Source organism: Oxyura jamaicensis, chromosome 4, assembly GCF_011077185.1.
Source record: "Oxyura jamaicensis isolate SHBP4307 breed ruddy duck chromosome 4, BPBGC_Ojam_1.0, whole genome shotgun sequence".
NCBI lineage: Eukaryota > Metazoa > Chordata > Aves > Anseriformes > Anatidae > Oxyura > Oxyura jamaicensis.
In genome coordinates this window covers 72640948-72665988 of record NC_048896.1, presented here as the reverse complement: position 1 = coordinate 72665988, position 25041 = coordinate 72640948, and the positions used below count along the sequence as shown (strand labels likewise).

The following is a 25041-nucleotide window of genomic DNA, read 5'->3' as shown; positions in this document are numbered from 1 at the left end:
AGCCCATAGAGCCATCCGTCTTACCTTAATCTGCTCTAGACGAGGTCTCTGAAAACGAAGATCAAAACAGTAGTGGACCAAGGAACGAATTTTAGGATGGTTTCGATCATTACACATGCAGATGATGGGTATTTTTGTGTGTTTAATCAAACCGATCAACTCCTGCAATTTAAACACATTACAATGATCGCATCAGATACCTCAGAAGAATGATTAAGATGTCATACCAAGCAGCATCAGTCCCTGCCTTAAATCATATCCTTGTCAGATTCAAGCCTATAAAATACTTCCTACTGTAATTTCCACACTGAAAACTTTGCCCCCCTTTTCCTACTTTATCTGCTTGTTACTCTATTCAGCTGCAGTAGTGTTGATGCATCCATCTGCTTCCACTAACAGCGATTGTGTTTTGACCATTTTTCAAGAAGCAACAAAGATAAATAGTCCAGAGTATAGCTGTCCACCAGGACTAGACGAGTTCATCCAAAGATCAGTTTGACCTAGTCTGTGCATGCCCAGGGGGAGCACTCTGCTTTTCAAACACACCTTGCCACAAACAATAAGGAAGCGCAAAGAGCTCAGCCCTGAGGCTTCAGCTTTGGTGGACTTACCAAAGCAAACTTTGCTCTAATGGAGGTGAAAATCAGTTTCAGATTCTTGCAACATAAATACCTGTATTTGAGCTAAAGGTCTGTATGCCCTTAATTGTCAAAGTACTGCACATAACCACAGGAAATCTTCAGAAGCTAAAACCTGAGTTGCTGAAGAGAACAAGTACCAGTTGCAGAGACCTTGGGTCAAATTGGGTGGTTTTGGCTGTGGTTTTCTTTTTGTTTTGTTTTTAAAAACAGAAATGTCTTTTCTCCACCTGTGCCACTCCATAGTTATTTCAGACTTCCAAAGTCCGAAGGACAAACTTCTAAAATAGGTACACTCTGGAGAACTGTACTCTGGAGACTCTACAGACCACAGGCTGAGGACAGCAGACTGGCATGAAATATGGTGTGCATGCTTAGCAATGGCATTAGCTAGTAAATGTAGCAGTTTCACCTGAATCCCTCCTCTGTCTTCATTGCCTGCCATACCATCCACTTCATCCATGATCAATACATGTTTCCCACTAACTGATGAGGATGTGCCTGAAAATGAATATGGACAAGAGAATGAGATTGTAATAGAGTATTTTATTCCCCCAGGAATAAAATAGGGGCTTGCTCGGAGTTTGACCCCACACTTCATTCTGATGTGAACCCAACCCACACAACCAAAGTGTTGATGAACCTTTCATTCTTTTTCTACCACTTGCTGATGCAGAATTTACGTTCACAGAATAGAGCTGGCATTGTCTATCTTCCAAGAATTAAACCCCACGCATCACAGGAGCAACTGCAGAGCTCCTTAGTAGTTTGTGCTGATTAACAACTGATTCTCTTCCTAACACTGCTGTGCAGTAAGGAAGCTCTGTCCCTCCTGTAACCAGACACTTAGCACAAGAAGAATCCTCCTTCAAACAACAGACGTACCAGAACAGAAGTCTTTGATGCTGGTGTTGTTAAGCGATTCAGCAACTACTTCCTTTAGACTGTTCTTACTTCGAGTGTCACTGGCGTTCAGCTCCACATAGCTATACCCCAGTTCCTAGTTCAGACACACAAAAATGAGAACGCAGATCAGTGAGAATAGCATAAGCATACTCAATTAAAAACAGCATTTTCAGAGTTCAAGAAGAAAGCTCTTCTAACAGCATTTCCAGATCTAATTTGTGGCTTTGATTTCCTTCTCCCTTTATACTACTTTTCTCTCACACTCCAAAAATACTTACAACAGGACATGGAACAGATGTGCCCCAAAGAACACACAATTTTTACATGAAGAAGTCAGAGGCACATATTTAGCTGTGAAAGATTAACAGAACTGCCACAAGGGACAGAACAGAACTATGAGCTGAGGCTGAATAAGCTCTGTACTATCTACAGATGCGTATTAAAATCTTGTGTTCAGGCAAGAGAAGAAACATGCCACATCCCTCTGAAAGCTGTTGGAAAGAAAAACTTTTAACTATTTAACAGATCATAGGTCTCCCAGCAGCCTGACCACTTCACAGCAGGGCTGGGCTGCCTGTCACTCCCTTCATGACCTCAACCCAGCTGCTCCTTTATCAGCAAACTCTCCCGCCAGGGGCATGCCACACCGCAGCAGTGCACTGCGCACAGCTTTGTTCTTGGGGTCTGCATAACCCAGTTTTGTCAATTGTGTCTGGGGAGCACAGTGAAACACTCTGAAGACCTGAGGCAGCTGTGAGCAAGCTAAGTTGCAAACTAAAGACAAAAATACCACGCTAGTGTAGAAATGAGCCCAAGTCAGCACACCCAGCACAAAGTCCAGACAGCAGCTAATTCTAAATATCGTATTTTAAGAGAGTTCTTGTAAGTCACTTAAGAACAAAATGATTTATAAAGTCAGTACTAATACTTTGCTTTAAGGGCTTTTTTACAGTATGGAATCCCCAGCTGACTGTCATGAAACAGTTGAACACACTATCACACTAAGTTCACAACAAATTCCTAAATCCAGATTTAGTAACAGACACCTGCCCTGTCAACTTCTCTCATCCTAAAGAGACGTGTATTTGAATAGCTCTGGGAGAGATAGCTTTGATAGATATTAAAAAAGAAATCACAATCAAGGAAACTTGTCAAAGTAAAGAATGTCTTCCTTGTATCTACTCTAAGCCTACCCTTTTTTAGTCTAAGGCCATTACTCCTTGTCCTATCCCTACACTCCCTGGCAACGTCCTTCCAGAGCTTTCCTGTACCTGTAGGCCCCCTTTTGGTAGTGGAAGGTCGCTGTAAGGTCTCCCCAGAGCCTTATCTTCTCCATGCCGAACAACCCCACCTCCCTCAGCCTGCCCTCATAGGAGAGGTGCTCCAGCCCTTTGCTCACCCTCGTGGCCCTCCCTGAGCCACCTGTAAACCTGTTCTGACCAGGTGGAGCTAGGCTGGGAACAGAACCTGGTAATTTAGGGGATAGCCACCTGCACACATCCAGCTACAGAATCAACCCAAGTAAGAATCAAAACAAATACTCCTGGGAACAACTATTAATGTGGACTTACCTTACAAACTAAAGCAGCTGTAGTAGTTTTACCAACTCCAGGTGGACCGGAAAGTAATGCTGCTTTAGAACTAATACCATCATCTTTGCCTCCAAGCTTGTTGGCCTTTGCTATAAAAGAAGATTCCAGGTTTTATCTACATATGTATTACCAAATAATCTGAACACATCATGGAAATCTTTAGGGACATCAACTATTACTGAGTTCTGCGTTTGAGGATTGATGTAAGTATTAAAAAAATACATGCACATCTACATCCTAAGCATATGGGGAAAAGCAGCTTAAGTCATATTAGGTAAAATTTGCAGAGATTCTAAACTGAAAAATGTTAACTACTTCAGCCATTTCCTCACAGCCACATCATAACAAAGAACAAAAAAATACACCACAAAAAATCCCACTACCTATTGCAGTGAAGCTTGCATGCTATTTTATCACACACACACACACAAAAAAAACTATCTCCAGGATTGTGTACTATGCATGACAGTGGCTACTTGACAAAGAACCAGGGCCTTAACAATTAATCTCTTCCTCCAGATGTGATGACAGCCCTCTAGACGTACTGCTATTCTGCTTTTTCCCCCCAAGCATACACAGATCAGCACTAGCTAGCACTACTCACAGTGAAAACTAATTCAACAGACTGAATGTGAGGGCATTTTGTGTGTATTTTATATTTATACACACAGATAAATAATGCATGTATGTATGTATGTGTACATACGCTGCCAGCTTATTTTAGTCTATTTTGGAAATAGTCACATTTAAGAAAATTACACATTTCTAAAAAAAACTATCTTTAGACAGTTTGCTGTTCTGTTTCTGGGGGGAAGTGGAAGGGATAAGTGAGCAACTGCTTCAACAAAAACCCTTGTGCTCAACTGCTGCTAAAAATGCACTTGACTTTACACTCATTCCTGATTTCTGGAGTTGCTCCCCTCTCCCAGAGGACCCATATCAGCACACAGAACCAAGCAGCGTGACTGGCATGGAAGAGCAGAGAAGTTAACCGTGCTGGTCACCTTGTCCATCTTCTGAGGTATTCTTGCGCCAGTTTCGGAGCCATCGCAGAAGTTTATTGGCACAGCTTTGCTCACCCTGCTGTCCAATGATTGCCTTGAGAGATGTAGGCTTGTATTTATCCACCCACAGCAATCTCTCTATTCCATTTTCAATCTGAGAGACCAAGTTCCCCTTCGGTTCTGGGACTTCTTTCTTCTCCGCTGTTTGCTGTTTAAAGTCTGTAAGCTTTCGAATGGCAGCAGTTTCTTTCTTAGCAGATTTGAAGGTAGCTCCCTTCTCAGGAGTAGAATTTCTTTTTTTAATATCAGCTTCCCTGTTGAGGGGGCTAAAATTCTTTTTTCCAGCTTCAGTTTTCTGTGGTGTCTTTTTCTGTCTCAACTCTGTTTTCTTTGCCTTAGGAAAACAAAAGATAAGAAAATAGAAGAAAATTTTCCAGAACAAATACATTAAACAAACATGCTATGTTTGCACATATGCACTAGTGCTTAAAAAAGTAACAAATCTTCTGTATTGATTTAAAAAACTTTCAAGAGATCAAAAAGTGTTCTTTGAAAAATAAACCACTGTTAAACACAATGTCACCTGGTTCTGTAGCACAGCCCACGAAAGAGGCAGGAAACATTCTGGGCATTCCAAGAATAGTAAGAGTTCCAGCAGTCTCCTTACTCACTGAGCCTGACATGTCATTAAACAAAATAATCCAAAACGGATGACTGACAAGGTATAAAGAACGGGCCATCAGACACACATGAAGTGGAAGTGCAGCTCTCAGAGCAACACTTCCATGCTTGAACACAAAAAAAACCACGCCAGGAACAGGATGAAGGGAGCAAGAACGGGGAACAAACTGTGTTCCATAAATGAAGTACTCTTCAAGCACACTGGCTAAAGAGAACCACAGTTGTCATTTAAAAATAAGCTGAAAGTACTCGGCCCAAAACAATTCAAAAGGGAATTAAAGTAATTAGATAGTACAGGCGTAGAGTTGCTTTTCCTGAAGGTACCAATAGTATCTACACACAATTCACAGCTGCATCAGAAACAACAAAGCAGCATCTATACTGAACATCAAGCATGTTAGAGCTAACTGAACTTTTAATAACATTTTATCAGCCACTACAGGCTAGATTTCATTGTGCATAAAAACCTTATTACTGTTTTTTACAGTAAGTACCACATAAAGATTAAATCCATTATCTATACACATGGTTTACAAGTAGCTGTCCCATGTTTCCAGTAGAAGTTTTTAATTGGCCTTTCCAGCTACCATATATCAAAGAACAAACAAAGGCTCAGTGTTGAAAACTGAAGTAATCTAAGAAGACATGATTACTCCATCAGTCAGATACCTAAAAATACAAGATGTCTGATTAGAATAAACCTTACCTCTCTGAAGCAGAATCCTTAAAGCACAAGTAATTTTTTATTTTTTATTTTTTTTTCATTTTCAATACTTTTAACCTGGTAGATCAAATCATAGGTTTGCTGTCCATAGAACAAGAGATCAAAGCTCCCTGCAATTTGGGGAACCACACACAACACACAACTGAGTTTGTAACAAACCTCTGATTCAGCTGCCAACTCATATTTGGACTTTTTGCCTGGCATAGTTCGAACAAGATCAAATAGGCCATCCTCATCAATAATTTTTGTCCCTAAAGCCGATGCCTGGGAAAATAAGAATTAAGAGGTAAATGAGATCTATGTTATTCACTTCAAAATCCTTTTCAGTAAAGGTTATGTTTAGGAACATAAAATAAGAGCAACAAAAATCTGTTTTGGTTATATTGTTGTCATTAACGTGTGTATGTATATGTAAGTCATAGAAAATCCCAACTTGGAAGGGACCCACAAGGATCATTGAGTCCAACTCCCGTGTCCCCTTAGAACCACACAAAAATGAGATCCCATGTCTGACAGCACTGCCCAAACACTTCAGCTCTAACAGGCTCAGTGCCATGACCACTGCCCTGGGGAGCTTGTCCCAGTTCCCGACCACCCTCTCTGTGAAGAACCTTTTTCTGATTCCCAGCCTGAACCTCCCCTATGTTACAGTTTCATATGTATATTTATATTTATGGCATAAATAAAGCAAAGCCCTAAACCATACTAGGTAACTTTTCCTTTTTAACATAAATTTTATTTGTAGCACTCCCTTTCAGAGGAGATACTGGAAATCAACACAGTAATATACAAAATTCACATTTTCACTTCTGCTTAGCTCAGGCACAACACTACTCACCTTTTCACATTTAGATTGGCCACAATCTCGTCCCATAACCAAGTAGTTCGTCTTCTTGCTGACATTCCCAGTTACTTTTCCTCCGTAACGTTCAATCAGAGATTTGGCCTCATCTCTTTCAATAGACTCCAGAACTCCTGTAATTACGAATGTCAGGCCTTCCAAGCAGTTTTCAGCTCCCTGAGAACCGTAACATTGTAGAAAATGCCATTAACTGATGCAATTCTATAAATACCCCTCTCACCACAAACCTTTTTAAACTTCTACCATGTCAAGTGCTCAATGCAACTTTAAAAATGAACCTAACCTGCCTGAATATAGGGAGTAGCTGTAGAAGTTCAAAAACTATTAAAAGGAGTAGCTACCAACAGAGCTTCACAGTTTACCCATCCCTATCACACGTGTGACTAACATGCTGTGCTTGAAGCACAGCGTTAAAGGACTGACAGACTGACTGACTTAAAACTTTAAGACCAACAACTATTTTCCATCTTAATGGCTTTACAAACCAGGTACTGAGTTTCATTTCTCAGTATATTTCCTTTCACATAGTCACTGTTTTGCATTCTGGTTTAGCTTGTTTCCCAATATATACCTGCTATTTGAAAAAAAAAATATATGTGCCAGTTTAAATAGTTTAGCTGATACTTGTTAGATCACTTAAGAACTGGAGGGAAGTCTATGATGCACACCACTGCTACACATAGAAATTCTACTGTAGCCAAACTTACTTGAGGTATCTCTTTGGAACCCAGAGCTTTTGGACCCTCACGATTAAGGAAGCTTCGGTAGGCTTGATAATTGTTACGCTTCTTTTCAGAGTCCTCAGGACTTACAGACTTAGGCAAAAGAAAAATAGATAAATATATGGTACATATAAAAAATACATATATGGTACATTAAAAAAGCAATGAAATAAACACAAGCATCACAATTTAAGTCATTTTTATGCAACAAAGAAAAAGGAAGTTTACATGTTTTTTTAACTTATTGCCAATGAATACAAAGCTCAGGTTTTTGGCTTGGGGGTTTTGTTTTAATTTAAAAACACTGTACCCAACCTTTATTCTCAGTACATTCATCTGCATTCTGCATATACATAGTCACTTTATTAATAAATTGTTGCTTTAAATTCACATCCTACTTGATTCCAGAATGATGATCAGGTATTGGTAAGATTTACACTTCCATAAAATCTTTTTAGTATTTCTACTTAAGACATCTAAGCTTTTTATTTGTAAAAATCTATTTAAAGCTCAGCAGGAACACTTGCAGGCTCTCCCTCCCAATTACAACTGTTATTTAAATGTCAGAAAAATGTGCTATTTTGTATTTAGTATTAAAAAGTACATTGTTAAGTGGCCACTATGGAATATGTTCGGTAATTACAGTTACTGAATCAGACAGTAAAGAGAACACTAAGTTATTGTTAACATATTATGTAGAAATATAAGAAACATATTTCAGGAAAATGAAATTGGAGATGAAAGGGAGAAGGAAAAAACGAAAGATAGTGGCATTGATTTTTAGCAGCGGTATAACATTCACAAGGTCACCTACACTCACGTAAGAAGTTTCACTCACTAGTCAAGTAGCAGAATTCCTACATTCTGCAAATTTTCAGGAAAATTAAATGTGAAAGGGTGGTGAATTCATTTTTCAGTGTACATGCACACTTTAGTGAGCATTAATGAACTCTCAGTTCTTTGATGCATTCAGTTTATATTTTTCCAGCCAATTTCTTTACTACATTTCTACAATTGCTAGAAACTTGTATGCTGGTAAGATTTTAAAGTCACCTGGAAGATTCAAACAAAGTACCAAGTGACAGTGATATATAAACAATAACTGAAAACCGTTTTCCTGTGAACTCTACCAAGCTAACTAAATACCTATGGATAGCTCCTACCTCAGCCTTCTTGGGAGAAATTTTCTCTTTCTTTGGTGTTTTCTTCTCTTCTTTTCCCTGAAGTTTTTCTTTTGATACTGAACTTCGAGTGCCTCTTTCCTTTTCAGCAATCTCTTCTTTTCGTTTCAGAGCCGCAAGCTTAGAGGTGGGTTTCAATGGCAAGGTCTTATCAGTCGACTGTTCTGCTTCTTTCACTTTAAAGAACAGAGGAGAGCACATACATAAGAATGTATCTAATTGAAAATTCAGAACATTTCATCAAATCTATAATATTAGAGTCTTACCTCTTTGAGATTGCTTGTATCTGTCTGTCACGTTAGGACTGCTCTTGATGCTCAGTACTACCTGCTCTTCCGAATCCCTCCGAGCCTAAGTGAACAAACAATGCCAAAGTCAGAGATGCCATGTCCCATGTTACCATTAAGTCCAGACCTGTTAGGTTTCTCTTCTGTAGGTGTGTCATTCAACCTGATGTACTTAACAAAAAAAAGACACACACACACTGATCCCTACCACAAGTCATAATAACAGACTCTATCAAAGATGTGCAAATTCTATGCTCAGCCATGCACATAACTATTCCTCAATTCAAACACCAGACAAACTTCCAGGTTATGTTAAGTATCAACCCTAATCAGTTTTCTGAATAATCTAGAAGTACTAATGTTTGCTATATTCAAATTAGCAATCCTAAATTATAAAAGCTTTGATGTACAACCCAACAAATACTTCACTGTGCCAGAAGTTGTCTTGTGCCTTACAGCGCAAACTATGGAAACAGGGAGAACTCACACCACTGACGTTAGAGTTAAAAACCTAAAATCCCTGCTTGCTCTGACGTTATGTTCTCCTCCTTCCTTTTTCTCCCATTATTTTTCACCAACTTGTGCCTTTGGCTCATTTCACTTGATCTGGTCCTCCTGAAACAGAGGAGCCATAACTGATCTAAGACAGTCTTCAGCACCTCACTTCAGTTATTACAGAGGCAGGCAGTTCACTCATTTGAGATGAGTCGAGATGAATGTGGAACTTCAAGCAAAACAATCTACAGGATATGCTCCATTCTGCCACAGCCACGACGTTCCAACTGCCAATTTCTCTAATTATCTATTGTGCATACGTTCCCTCAGATTTGCAATTGGTTCAAACAGCAAACCTCAGCATGTTGTGGATGATTGCCCACTGTAAAAAGAATCTTGTGAGCTCCGAAATACATAAAGATCAAATCTGGATCAAGTTAGTGAACTGGGAATGGCTGGAGAATGGGAAAACTCTAAGGAGAAACATTATATTACTCAAACCATTCTCATGCTTCTTTAGATATATGCTTTCGTTCACTGCAACTAAATAATGGGGGACATTTGACTCAGTATAGTGGATTCTGATTATATAAACGTCATCATCACAAAAGCTGCATTCTTAGAAACTATGATCTAGAGGCCTGTAAGCTTTAAAAATCTTTTTATAACTGATTTTACCTAAATATTTACATTCAAGTATGTATTTGATAAGACGATGAGCAACTGTGAAAACAAAGACAACAAAACATCTTGGATATAACTTCAACCTAATTGTCAGTGGGTAATTAGAACTGTAACGTATATTTATATTTCAAGATAAATTGCACAAAAATGTCTGTAGTCTTATTACAAATCAAACAATTTACCCCATGAGGAAACTATAGAAAATTGAGCATGTTCTTTTCATAAGAACACATTCTTGCTGTTTTTAAGGCATCTGCATAGAAGCCTCGTGACTTTAGACACAGATCAGGTGTCTACGTAAGAACGCAATTACCAATGCAGTTTCTAGGAAATAAAGTTTAAAAAGAATTCAACCTTTTTCTTCTGTGGTGTTTCATCCAACATGGCCAAAGTCTTAGCAAATTCTTCATCTTCATGCAACTGTCTCTCCAGCTGTAATGAGGGGGAAAAAAAAGTTTTAGATTAATACCTGACAAGTTTTAATTCTACTTTCTTTTAAAGCTATTTGCTGTTCAAGACAAAACAGTTATCTACAATAAGACAGCCCGTAGCTAGAAAGAAACCAGATGCAAATAACTTTCTGAAGGTGATAATGCAGAACGACTTGTTTCTCCAAAAATGACAGACAGAACTCTAACACAAAGAGCAGAGTTCAGGTTTGTTGTACTAGAAGCATTAATAGGCCCCCAAAAAAATCTGTTTTCAAAGAATTTCTGTCCCTTCATAATTTTATTGCTCTGTATGCTTTCCATTTAATAAGTGAATGAAACTTAAGACAGCATCGCACAACTACCAGCTTTCATTGAGCTGTTAGCTTCAGAATAACTTTCAACAATGGTCCCAACAGAAAAGTAGGGATAAAGGCTGTTAAGTATTATGATGTCTCAATAATGAGTTTTACTCTTTGTTTACTACTAACATTTTAAAAAAATAATGTGGCAGTTTTGGAGAAGTTAACTACTGCCCTTAGCTCTGCTCTTATTTTGTTTACTTCAGGGAATTTAATTGAAATATATTGTAAGTTTTTAATATTGATATTTACTTAACTGATTTTCTTTGATAGAAAGAGCCATCAAGAACAAATACTCAAATACTACACATGGAATCTAAGAAGGTTACTTATTAAATTGTACAAAAAGTTAGGTTTGGTTTCATTTCTGTTTCACCTAACATGGTGCTGTGACATATACAGCGACCACTGATCTTCAACTTAACTCTTCTACCCAACACAGCCCTTTGGGGAAAACCTTCTCTCTTCCTTAATACAACTTGCATCGCTGTCAATAAGTATTGACCTCTGGGGAGGTCAAGGATAAGACCATATTTCGCATCTTATATTTATTTCAATGGATGCTCAATATTACCAATGGGTAATGAATCAGTTTTCCCAGAGTGAAGGAAACATGTATGACAAGTACACCTGTCTCTCACATCAGCACCCATTCAAACAGGTACGTGGGATACACACGTATCACAGAATCATAGAATGGCTCAGGTTGGAAGGGACCTTAAAGATCACCCACTTCCACCCCCCCTGCCAAGGACAGGAACACCTCCCACCCGGTCAGGTTGCCCAGGGCCTCATCCAGCCTGGCCTCAAACACCCCCAGGGATGGATGAGGCATCCACAGCTTCTCTTGGCAACGTGTGCCAGTGCCTCACCACAAATGAGGCATGGATCATTCACATTTTTCTCGACTACAAGAAAACTCAGATGACAACAGGTGAAACAGTCACAGGTGGCAATGGTTTTTAGTTTTTCATCTGAGGGAATAGGAAAAAACAAGAAGAAGCAAAAAGTGAAAAACAGAACTATTCTAGATACCGTCAACTGCATAGGTAGAGATAGTCTGCAGATGGAAAATAAATCAGGTGAGACATAGTTCTATTTACATCACTGAAATAACCTCCATAAAAATAACTGTGTGACTACGTTTGCACACATGCGGAAGAATTCAAGTATACAGATACATGAACGTATTTATTTATATATAGCATACATGAGAAGTCCATCTTAATTTCTTAAGAAGAATTTTAAGTTAAACAAATTGCTCCTGGCATGCAGCAACAAATGTATACTGCTGTTACCTCTGAATCTTCTTCAAGCTGCAGTTGCCTAGCAATGGCTTCATCGTCCACTGTGCTGTCCCTGCTTTGTGAGGGCTGTATTTAAGAGGGAAAAGAAAAAAAGTAGTATCAACAGTTCAGTTTCTCCAATATTGTGTAAACTGTAATAATTTAACCTGTACAACTCATTTTGTATACTTCTGGAAAAGGACTGGTAATTAGACATGCAGCATTTTATTCCTAGCTCTCTAACCTATACACTATTAACTAGGGTTGTTTTCAAGAGATTTTACTATTCAAAACAAAGCCACATCATCTAGATGTCATTTCTTCAAAGAACGCTGAACACCTCTGATGCTACCACAGCTGGCCAGTTTGACAGAGACAAAAGATACACTATCAATTTTGAACTTCCTCCATACTTCATTTGGTGCTTTGTTATTCCATGAATATATGCCATAAAGCTTCGGAAAATAACATGCTACCTCTATCCTCTGCATAACTCCTCCCCCTGAGCTATAAGCTACCCCATCCACTCACTCCTCTCAAAAGGCTGTGTAAAAATTTTAAGGAAAATCATATGGGAAATATTAATAAAGAAAAAACTTTCAACTTTGTACTTTCTTCTCAGACATGGAAGTTTTACTCTGCAATTGTCTTTGAGGATTTCATATCCTATATTTCATATACCATCAAAATTGACCTTACACCTGACTGGTTATGAAAAAGTAACATTCAATAGGACAAACAGCTAAGAAGGTTCTTGAAGTTATTAAGTTGGCTATTTTGTTCTCCTATCAAACACACAAGTAACCTAAAGGAACACCATCAGTACTCACTTCCTTCCTTTTACTTGCTACCAGTTTCTTTTCGGATCGCTGGACACTACTTGTCCCAAAGAAATCAAGAGCTGAGGTGGGAGTCAGCTTCACTGGAGATAATGGTTTGGGTTTAGCTCGTGGTTTTACATCTTCCTTTTTCACTGTTGTTGTTCCTGGACAACTGATTGCTGATGCCCCATTCTCCTTTGGTTTCAGGGAAATTCTCTTATTGACAAAGTCATCATCATCATCTAAACATGAATAATATTTTATTAATTCTGGTACATGGTTCTTATAATTCTTAAGAGTTCTTATGTCAAGAGAAAGATTTTGGACAGATTCCACTAACGTGGACCTTAAGAAAATACTACAGGTATTTAGAACTTGATTTGGAGAAAGAAATAAGAAAAAAAGGTTCCATAACATAATATTTAGTATCTAAACAACACAGCTAAGTCTGAATAAATTGACTGCTAAAATAGAGAGACAGAAGTCTGCTACTTGTATAAACGCATTACCTCTCATTTAGAAAGGTTTGCAAAGAATGCCTTCCCTTCTTATGTAAGGAACTAGATCCTTATGTAAGGACGTAAAAGAAAGCTAGGTCACTGAAATTTGAACCCTCTCCTTCCCCAACACAGTATCCAACTGCATAGCACAACCTTCATATAAAAAGTGTAGATTTGTATTTCACATGTTTTACTACTTTGTAGTATTCACTAATAGAACAGATAACGCATGCTTTGAAGACTTATATACTCTTAATCCCTCAACATTGTACTATCAAGCAGGGAAAAAATATTACTACAGTGTATTTACAAAGAGCCCACATAGTAGCTTCTTGCATAAGATTACAGGACAGCAGTTACTCAGTTATTCGTAAAATACTGCTCATACCTTATGAACGTTTTAGTAAGCTAATGGTGTCAAAATGTTTCTGCTTTGCCCCTTTTAGTAAGATTCTGTGAGCTATTTTCTACCTTCTATGTCTCTGTACTAAAACACAACCTCCTTCCAGTACAGTCAGAAGCATCTGAAAGAAATGCAGCCATTTCACAGAAAACTAGAATCAGACAAGAGTTCAGCATACTGAACAGATTTTTCAAATAAGAAAAATAATTTAAAAAAAAAAAAAACACCAAATAACCACCATTAAACACACTAGGTAGGGGAAATGGCTAACACGATGTTTAGTATTAGCCCACAGATCACTGAACACAAAAATTAAACATTGCTGGACAAGCTTTATGACCAAAAGCTTTATGATTTCAGAAGTGTGAAAGGGCTAAGAAGCAAACTGCAAGAGAAGTACTAAAATTAACAGAAGACATAGAAGGAATAAAGCACAAAGACTTAGCAGGAACAGAAACAGAGGCCGTCTTATTTGCATGCTTCTAACTGAAGTCTGGCTTTACATTCCCAAAATGTGGATGTTTTGACCACTCCCCTCAACATATCAGACACAAAGAATGTTCTGAACACATTTTATAATTAAACCTAAATTCACACTATCACAAACATTCTCATTTTCCAGTCACTAACTTAAGCCCCCATATTTCCCTTTTCATACATGAATTTTTCTTAATCACTTCCCTAAGTTTAGCCTACATTTATGTCTATTGGATCTATAATTTGTTATATATTAGACAAGCAATAGAGGGAATCTTTTCCTGTGTAACCTGTTCCCAGTAGAGAGTAGCAACAAGGGCATTTTAGGCATCAGCTGGAACTGTCTGATACTCATCACTTACTAAGCAGCAAATATAAATGAGGATCCCGACAATTCCTGTGAAAGAAAGTTCAAAGAAAGAAAAATAAAGCAGAGATATGACTGTAAGGGAAGAAATTGGCTCAGCATTTAAAATCAAGACCCTCCCCAAAAAAAGAGTTATCTAACAGAAAATGGCATTTTAGCCAATTTGATTCACAAAGAAACATGAAAGATAAAACAAGTCCAGGTCCCTCTAAGGGGAGCAGCAGCGAATTTTACCAAGAAGCTAAAAGCTTTACTATTCTTAGCCAAATTATGTACTTTCCTTAGGCAGAGGTAAATCTCTTACTGCCATTTAGCTTACTTTAACTATTATGTATCTGGGAGATTCAGACACTGGATGCTTTAGGCTCCTAATTTGTAATAGTTTGAGATCTGAATATAAGACTGCTTATCTCAAACCTAATTTCAGAATATTCTGCTTCTTTTGATTTTTCCAGTTTAAATGAGAAAATACATTTGCAGGAGTAAAATGTACCTATTGCTAAAAATCAATAGTTAATGCAGAGATAATTATATTCGTCTGGGGAAAAAAAAAAGATTCTGTTCTGTTGACCACTCACGCACTTTTCTTAACCTAAGGACTGCTACGATGCTAGAAAAGAATCTCTATTCATCATCGTTATCACATGGTCCGCATGCAATATTGATATTTTTCCTTATTCACTCATAACCATTTAAATAATAAAAAAACAGGATATTGCTTTCTCTCAAGTAGAGAGATGTAAATATAATAAGTTTTAATTAAAAAGGATGTGGATTTAAGTCATTTATGATGCCAGTACTAAATATTATCAATGGTTAGAGCTTTGCTTTAATTACATCCTTCCTAGAAACAACAGAATTAGAAGCATTTATGGTCTGCAAGTAGTAGCTCAAGAACAAGAGCACTTCGGGACAGTCATCTACAATCATAAATAGTGAAAAAGGCAGGATGAAAACATGGAAGTGGTCATTAGGAAGCAAAATAATCCCAATTCTATTAAGTGGGTTTCAACAGATGCTTTAGCAGACAGGTGCTCAGGCTAGTTTCCCATGTTCATAAAAACCACAAGGCACACCACAAGTTTGCATGATCTCCAGGCATTCCCTCTTACTTGTAATACATAAGAACTTCAACTCTTGCAGTAACCCTTCACCTTAACACTTCTTCCTTGAAGCAAACTGCTCACGCATGTCTACTGCCCCAGAAGCAAACACCACGCCTGATTAATCAGTTGTACACTCTCAGTTCCACTACAAGGATGAAGGTGACTTACTTTGCAGCTTTGAAAATACCAGGGGAGTCCCAGCACTGCTACTGCTCTGTTCAGATCTATGTTTTGCAACACAGCACCTGCAAATCACTTGTGGCCTACAAAAGGGAGAAAAAGACATTCCCCTCCTACACGATTTGTGGGAAAACAAGGACAAAAATTTTGATTTTGGCTTAAGGAAAAGTCAATTGTAGTTCAACTGTATATTTATAGCCATGTTAAAGAACAATGGTTAGGTGAACAGTTGAGATAGAGCAGTGGTGGGTTTTTGTTGTTAAGTCCCTGCCTCCATACAAGGCTAAGAAATGGGAATCAATTTTATCATCAACTAGACAACTTCTACTCTGCAAAAATCTTTGTATAACAGAACACAACTATTCTCAGAATACTATTTGCTGTTTACATCCACATATTCTGTGTGCGCTATACAAGGAACAAGTACTCAGAAAATACACACCCATGGCGTTGTCATTCCCTCCACCCTTGCCCTCCCTGCTCTGAAGACTTGCAAATGCAAGTCAACAGCACGTCCTCTTGTCAAGGTTTCTGGAAATTAAGTAGATGTGACAGAAGAGCAAGATACTAATGTGATTAATGGAACAGACAGGCGTGACAGCCAGGAGATTGCTTTCAATTAGTTTGGATGCAAGCATTACACATGAAGCAGGGCCTCATTACACCACGTAGTTTCCAAGAACAAGCTTCCCTAGCAACAAACAACTGTTAAATCCTGAGGGGTTTGGGAACTATCCTGTGACACTAGAGCACAGCTGGCTCTGTTTTATAGGCTGCTCTAGTTGCAGCACATCTAGGTTAATAAACTAATGCCTGCAGCCCACCTGCAACTGTTTGTTATTGTTCTTCCGCTCTTCCTCTTTTCTATCCCTGTCCTTCCTCAACTGGCTCTCACCTCCTAATTACAGAGGAACACATGCAGTTGATCCCCAACCCTACTCTAGCACAAATTATCTAGGACATTTTATGCATTTCGTTAAATTCAGCTCACTTAAAAAGACTCAGGTTCAGGAATGGCCTCAGCCAATCTGAAAAGGTAGCGACCTATTGCAGGCAGGAACAATGGTGACAAGCAGCATAGGATGGTACTCTATGGCCTTCTGAACAGCTTATTTATTCATCTCCATTTGATCCTGCTGTACTGTTGAGCTCCTCCTCAGTATAGTGTATAATTCCCTCATTCCTATCCTTTTTAGGACGCAAATTATTTTCAGGCTGAGACAACCTCTCTCTAGGATGTTTTAAAGCCAACTCCAAACATAAGCAGTGCACCCAGATGTTAACAGTAACTAGTACTTACCAGGATAAACATATGCTAAACCAGTAAATGTTTGCAGATTACCATATAAAGGACTGTATCCTATCCAAAAGTCATCAACCCTACACTACTTGTACAAGAAAACAACATCCTGGACATTGATAATTTTTAGTGTCACACACTTGCAAAAGTGCTTCAGGCAGCTCCTGCCCTAATTTGCAGTAGGTACTACTGTCCAAACTGAAATTTAAGGTGGAGGAAATAGTGTTTGTATGAAGAGAAGTCATTGCATCGGGCTTTTATTATGTTAGTATGCATTTATCAGTAATTAATAGCCCTGATACTTGTTAGGTCTACGTGTTTTGTATTCATCTTTTGCTTAAAGTAAGTCTTTAAGAACTGCAAGACAAGCACCACTCCTCAAAAAAAAAAAAAAAAAAGCCAACAACTGTATTCAAGCTCATCAAGCATAACTATTTCCAAAATGAATTAAACAGATGCTATGTACAACTGGTGAAGTGTGTTTTTTCCTATTGTCTTCCTGCTCTAAAAACACACTAGTTGCAACCTACCTTTTAAAAACTGGCCTGTGCAGTCATTTAGGTTTTCACTGTCATTTCTCAACAAGCTCATTGATTTTAGATGTACTACAAACATGCACTTTAAACCACAATTGTTAGCACTCTGCCTATATCCACATGTCAAGGTTGCATCCTGTTATAAAAATACAAAGCCTACCAGAACCATACAACTTTTACTGCTCTGAAATCAACTTACATCTCTTTGGCTTTTCCAATTACCAGAGATAATTTCAAGAATTTGGCTGTTGCATTTTTCACTCGGGGAAAGAGGTTTGGGATCCCCAAACTTTAATGCAGTAACTGCCATGTCTGATTGTAACTGGACACTTCAGTGCCTTCGGTGCCAAACTACATAGCTATATGAAGTCTTTTGTCCAGCATGTGCCAAATGAAATTCTTAATCAGATATGCATATTTTTATATATATTTTTTAATCTTTAGAAAGGCACTTTGGTGGCACTACAATATATCAGAAGGCTAAAATATTTAAGCTGAAATAAACGATCGTCATAAATGATCTGCAAAACCACCAATTATTGCAACTTTTCAAATTAAATAATCATACCTGCCATATAAAATTCCAGTTTATTACAGAGTTTATTCCAGTTCATTCACTTGAACTGGTTAGTTTTAGCATAATAGCAACTTTATTTCCCAAAAGCAGATATGAATCCCTACCACGCAATGAAACTCCCTCTTCTGCTTCATTGTCCAAAGTTATCTGCATGACAGGAATATTCGGCACTCTCAAAAAAACAAGGTAGGGGAGGAACCTTGAAAAAATCCTGACAAATATAAATGTTTGTTCAGTTTTGTTGTGTTTTGTTCCCCCCCTGCCCCCAGCTGCAGCTGAACTTACTGAGCCACTCAGGTCACACTGATCCACTTTAGACAAAACGAAACAGTCTAGCAAAAACACTTTTAAACTAATCCAGCAAAATAATTGAGTAAAGTCAAACTCACTAATTAAGTAGCTCAGTAAAGAGACCTGAAAGGAGGAAAAGGACATCTCCACCAAGAAGAAATGAATAGTCAGAGCAAAGCAGAAACATCTTCAGCTAATAAAGCTGCTAATAAAGCTGCTATTCTGAAGCCACTATTGACAAGCCCCTACTCTGAAGAATGAACTTGCTAAGTGACATCAAAACATTACATTCATATTTAAGTCAATTTATTTAGAATGGGGCAGTCAATATGAACTATAACAAAAGCTTCAGGCAACTTATGAATAATAAGCAAAACAAGGCAGCTCATATGCTGGTACCAGTTTTAGCAGAGAACATAAACCAACAAATACTGTATTTTTATTTTGGTTGAGGGTTCTCAAGTGGATAGAGTTGTGTGAGTTGTTTTTTTGTTTTGTTTTTTTAAGAGCAACTTACAAATGTAATGGGCTAATGATGCACTATTTCACTCTTTACACTTTATCTGTTGAGCAGATTGCTAACTGGCTGCCTGGTAAGTCTAAGTGCAGTCAAGACAGAGTATCATTCCTCTTTAAAAAGCACTTTCAGAACAATCTCAAAGCCTTTAACTCAAAAGTGAACAAGTCATCAGAAACCTTTATGCTGAGATTTTTAAGGTAACAAGGTAAGAAAACTGAACTGCAATACTGTATCTTAAATGCAAAATTAAGCCTTCACTAGAAAGCTTCTTCAAAAACCTGACAATGTTATGAAAAATTCTATTTAAAAAACCTATGTCATGTGAGACCACAGCTTAAGAGAGGTAAAAGGTCACTGTGTAAGAAGTGTTCTTCTATTTTAAATTGCAACTCCAAACTGTTTTAACAATAACTACATCTTAAGAACTAGGTGGATTTTTTTTCTTTAAAAGGATCTCCATTTGAGTTCAAGAAAGTTCCATTTTATTACTGTCTAAATAAAACAGGCTCGGTAGTTTTCTTGCATAAGAAAATCTTCACACTGATTTCATGTTGAACATTACCTATCCCCATTGGAATAAAGCAAAGCAGAAAACTGTACACCCATTCAAAGAGATGCTATGAATTCTGAAAGGAATTTTGCTAGTTTGCTTTAAAAAAAAAAAAAAAAAAACACACACAATAGGCCTTAAAAATAACTATCCACAGAAAAACTGTAACTTTAATACCTAACAGCATAACTCCAGAAAACTTTATTAGCACTCAGCACACTAATAATCACTACAAAAGAAACAACAAATGCATATATACTACAAAAGAACTGAAAAAAGCCCCTATTAAATTGCTCTATCAGAAGATCCAAAGGAGAAAAAATTTTCAACAAGTGCTATGCGTTTCTCAAGCCCATGAGAATTTAAAGAAAGTGTTACAGTCATGGGAAGTTCATACAGGAGAGTGGGAACTAGGGAACTTCACCTGCCCAATGTTATCATTCAAATGCAATATACTGAATAGTTAAAATGACCTTTTCTCAGAAATACTATGAGGTTATTTGTGTAAGCATTGAAGAAAATTAAAAGGAGAAGATCTAAAGCAAACAACGTGAACTTTAAGAACTTCTGAAATTCTAACTTTTCTTCCAAAAACTTTTATTCAGTTTAGTACAAAAATTTCTAGTCCCCTTTCACATGCTTTTGAAAATAATTTAAAACCTGCAATAAGGCCATAAAAATATTCTCCTACATCTTAAGTTTTTAACTAGTGAAGAATTACCACGAAAGTTTTAACACGATAGGTGTGCCATGTGATATCTATACCCCCAATAAAATGTAAACTCTATATCATAACTGCTCAAAGCGGAAAATGAAAAGCAAAGGTACATGGAAATTAAATTGCTTGTATCCATTCCACTTAAGTACTGTACTGGGTCTGGCTGGGATGTTGACTTTCCCTGCAGCAGCCCATACAGTGCTGCGCTCTGCACTTGTAGCTAGAACAGCAGTGGTATCACACCCGTGTTGTGTCTGCTGCTGAGAAGTGCTGGCACAGCATCAGGACTCTCTCTGACCCTCCTAGGGGGTGGGCAAAAAGTGAGAAAGAAACATCACCAGGGCAGCTGACCTAAACCACCCAAAGGGATATTCCATACCATATGATGTCACACTCAGCAATAAAAGGTGGAAAAAGGAAGAAGAGGGGAGGGGTGGGCTCTCATTGTGAAAACGTCTGTCCTCCTCCTGAACACCGGCTACGTGCGTTGAGGCCCTGCTTCAAGGACGTGGTCAAGCATCGCTCATTTGTGGGAAGTAGAGAGTAATTTCTTTCTTCTGCACTTCCACATAGCCTTTACTTGTTTTGTTTAGTTATTCCCTTTCCCCCCTCCCTCTTCCCCTTTCCCCCTTTTTTTTCCCCTTTAGTTGAATTGTTTAATTAATAATAATATTTCCTTAATAATATATATATATATATATTTTTCTCTTTAATTAAATCATCCTTATCTCAACCCGTGAGTTGTTCTTTCCTTTACTTCTTCCCCTCCTCATCTGAGGAGGGGGAGTGAGAGAGCGGTTGTGGTGTTCAACTGCCTAGCACGGTAAAACCACCACAAGTACCTACAGTAACAGTATACTAATTAGTGATGTAGTAAAGAACAATGTCTTTTTTTTCCAAACGACAGTCCCTTTTTAAACAGAAATAACCTGCAAGAGTCCATATTTATGAAATTTTACTCCCAAACACTACCTGTGTTATGGTCCTAAGTTATAGCTTAAAAGTGTACTGTCCTATACATAACACACAGCCTGAAGAAAAATTATTTGGTTTTACTTACAGGTCTAAAACCATTACAATCTAGTGAAGCATTCTATTAAGTAATAATAATCTGCCTAGTCTGCAACTGGATTCAGGAGTCATGCTATAGGTGGAAAGGAAAACAGACGTTAATTAGTTGAATAAATACTGTTCTCACCACTTCTGAGTGCAGTTATTACAGGACCCTTACAACGTACTGCTGGTATTCCTAAATTTATGCAAGGAGAAATTAGGCACAGAGACAGGAGTAAAGAGAGCACCTAGGCACCTAATGAAGTAAATTTCTGTAGGGCTTGCTCTTAAGTACCTTCTAACATTGCGCTCTGCAATACCAATTCTTGCTTCTTCATAAGATTTCTGCCAGAACTGATAACTCTCCTTCCACAAAGTGCATTTTAAGACAAACTCCCCTGAGGTTCAACTGCATACTCTCAACTAACCTTTCATAAAGCATTTTAGCATTTTGCAACATTAAGAGCTGTTTTCCACAAGGATAATGACTTCTGTAAGTATATACTATGCTAATATTGCCCAGAAAGTAAAAGTGACGATTTTTTACTCCATTATTAGATGTTTCAATGTGAGACGTGCTTATTCACTGACAATCTGCTGCTAACTTGAACCAGTGTTTGGATTTGACAGCATTTTTGGTCACTACCACTTACCCAACTCTTCCTGATTTTTCCTTTTGATATTCTCTATGTTAAAAGTATATTTAAAAGTATATTAAAACTATATTAAAAGTTCTTTGTATTAAAAGTATATTCAGCCCTCACGTTCACAAGCTATTCTTCTTGCCCTGCATTCTAAGCCCTCAAGGAACAGCTTTCCAGTAACCTACAATCCTATACAATTTCTACCACCTTCACTTCTCCTAGCTTTATAAATAATTCAGCCTACTACCTAGAACAAGGCCAATTTCTTTTAAAGTTGTATTTTGCAATATTCAGACTGTTAAGGCAATTTCTGCATAGACATAATTACTGCTACACAACATATATGAAAGATCAAGCGTTCACCAAAAGCAAATCAAGTCCCAGTTCCTGACAAATAGCCACATATGATGAAACCAGAGGAGGCTCAATGCATCACAACAGCAGGTCATCTTCCACAAACAAAACTCAAGGTTCCATTCTTCATTAAAATAACACTTTGTTCAACTGTTTAACAAGTACAACAAACATTTGGATTTTTCCCAACCTGCCAGACTGTTCTATCACAAGGAAGGGTTTTCTTTTTCCCTTGTTACCTGCTAAAATAGCTTCTACTCTGGCCATCACTAAAGTAGTTAAGTCTTTAAATTAAATGTTTCAATAACAAAGAATTTCTTACAGAACCACAGAAAGAAACTACTCTTGCTTTACTTCATCTTTTTTCTTGTACAAAAAGCTTTACAAGCTAATAAATCCACTGTTAGACAAACCAAAAAGTAATTCCCACAACAATCTTCAAGAAAACTGTATCCCACAAAGCCACACAGGAGAGCTAAAATAAAGTTTAAGTAATCGCAGGAGGTTTCAAACCAGATTCAAAAATAGGTTGAGACAATTGACTACCAAGCTCCTACCGACTACTTGATGTCAAAAGACTTTCAAAAATTTCTGAGGACATAGTCCTGGAGAATGACATTGACTTTGGGGCAAGTCCAACAACACTATTCTTGATCTGAGTTTTCAACTGCATAACACTAAAAACAAGAAAAGGACAAATTCCTACAGTGTCATTAGTATCTTTTTTATATTGCTATTCTTATAAAACGCGTTTATCCCAAGCTAACAGCAGTGTCACACTCGAGACAACCTCTCCCCAACTCCAATATGCTGAAGAAACAATTAATACAGATTAAATATAAACAAAAGTGTTAAATCTCAAGATTATAAAGACATTGTTTTAGTCACAGACTATAAGTCAACTGTATGTACTTAAGACTCTTTAGATAACAGTAACCTTGAGCCGTGGTTTTCAGGGATTTCACTAATAACCTTGACCAGCAATCCCATGGTATCCCAATGAAGAAAAGCTCGATTACACCACCTAGAATTGTGTAATAAAGCTAAATAGCTACTATTTATTCCTCAGGAATCTGATCTTTTATCTACTCTGGCATCAATGCTATTAAACATCATTTATAATTTATTTAGTAAGAGTTGTTGCCAGAACTGTCAAAAGAAATTAAGTTTTGAGAAACAGATACGGACATATAAGATAGATAGGATAGTTCAGTAAACTGGACTCATCTCTTTATGTGAGATATTACAGCTAAATGCCAGGTCAAATATCTAGGACAAATAAAATAATTACAATCCATCTTAGAAACCATGATTCTGAAGAGAGCCTGGAGGCGCAAAAAGGCTGGGGAAGAAGCCAACTGAGTCATGCCTCTAATTGGACACAGCAGCAAACAGTACTTTTTTGTTTTAAAAACACAGGAAGGATTAGGGAGGCAACGTTTATGCTCAGCAATTATCTTACCAAAAAGACATACCATACCCAGGGACAGTGTCCACGTTTCCAAGTTGTGTGTTCTGAAACTCAAAGAGTGATAACAGAAGAATTGGCAATCTAACGCTTATAGAAACATGTTTTATACAAGGTTTAGCTTCAAGTCTGCATAGGCCTTAAATTTGATGACAGTTTCTAAGAATATATACCAGGGAAGTACTGCAGCTAGTAAAGAACTACACTATGAGACAAATATGTAAGACCTGATCATTAAAGCCTCAGTTAAACTCAGACTGGATAAAGAAAGAGGAGTAAAGCAGTAAGAAGCGGACAGATGCATCACAAATGTAAGAAACACCTCTGTGATCAAACTGTGCCCACCCAGTGGGCAGCTCTGAGGAGATTCCACAGCTGGTGTTACACAGGTGATCTGAGTACAGTACCTTGGTGTTTGGTATCAAAATACTTAAGTTTATCTGCATTACAATAAATTAATATGAAGTTATGATAGCCCCAGTCCAAAATAAATAAATAACTTTTTAAAAGCAAATCTGTCTGAAAAGAACAAACCTAACAATACAACATTTTACTTGGCTAGCTCTCAGCTTGAAACAATTAATCAAAAAAGCAAAACACTATTTTCTATAAGTCAAATTTGAGATGCTTCCAGTCTATGCTATTCAATAAGTCATGAATATAATGAATCCTACTGTCATAATCTTAGTAAGTGATTTTTTTCTGCCTGCATATAGTCTTAACCTTTGCTTATATGCTACTAACAGCTCTCTTAGTTAAAAGAGAATGGGAGTACTACTAGTAGTAAAAGCACACCCTGAAGCTGCAAGGATACTTGCACGTATTTCAAATGCTCTCAAAAAAAAAAAAAAAAACTCTTCACATGACAACACACATGAACACATTCAGCCAAGTGTCTGCAGATGACAAAAGAAGTAAAGTTCATATTCAAGAAGTACTGAAATATTACATGAATACTAGAACACCTGTTAGTTTTCTTCCACAGCTAAATTTTCACAAAGCCTGTGTATTTCCATTTATGTTGGTGGCATGCCTTTAAGAATGCTCAATTCACAAGTGAGACACAAGTCTGCATAAACTGATGTTTACCAGTCAACCAATACTAACCAATACCAATAAAACTATAAAACTTCTCGTAACAACTCCAATTTGAGGAAAACGCATTATATGAATTAAGTAATTATAAGCAAAACTGCTTCATTATAGAACTAGGAAACCTGAAGGGAAAAAACAAAAATCACTATCAGTACTTTGTTTTGGCGCTGAGAAGGAAACCTCTTCAATGAGAAATGTCTCCTTCAAGTTTGCAATCTAAGAAGATTCT

At 37.5% G+C, this 25041-nt stretch overlaps 1 protein-coding gene across 1 annotated transcript in view; it reads right to left on the bottom strand.

The window, feature by feature from the left end:
- The window catches only part of RFC1 (replication factor C subunit 1), a 35908-nt gene that overhangs the window by 4928 nt on the left and 5939 nt on the right, over positions 1-25041 (bottom strand). Inside the window, exons 5-17 of the mRNA XM_035325996.1 lie at positions 12683-12915; positions 11865-11939; positions 10131-10208; positions 8577-8661; positions 8293-8486; positions 7115-7222; positions 6384-6563; positions 5705-5809; positions 4141-4534; positions 3116-3225; positions 1524-1638; positions 1051-1139; positions 25-162 (exon numbers count right to left, since the gene is read on the bottom strand). Of these exons, the coding sequence (XP_035181887.1) occupies positions 25-162; positions 1051-1139; positions 1524-1638; positions 3116-3225; positions 4141-4534; positions 5705-5809; positions 6384-6563; positions 7115-7222; positions 8293-8486; positions 8577-8661; positions 10131-10208; positions 11865-11939; positions 12683-12915 (1904 nt within the window). The remainder of the gene's footprint in view (positions 1-24; positions 163-1050; positions 1140-1523; positions 1639-3115; positions 3226-4140; positions 4535-5704; positions 5810-6383; positions 6564-7114; positions 7223-8292; positions 8487-8576; positions 8662-10130; positions 10209-11864; positions 11940-12682; positions 12916-25041) is intronic.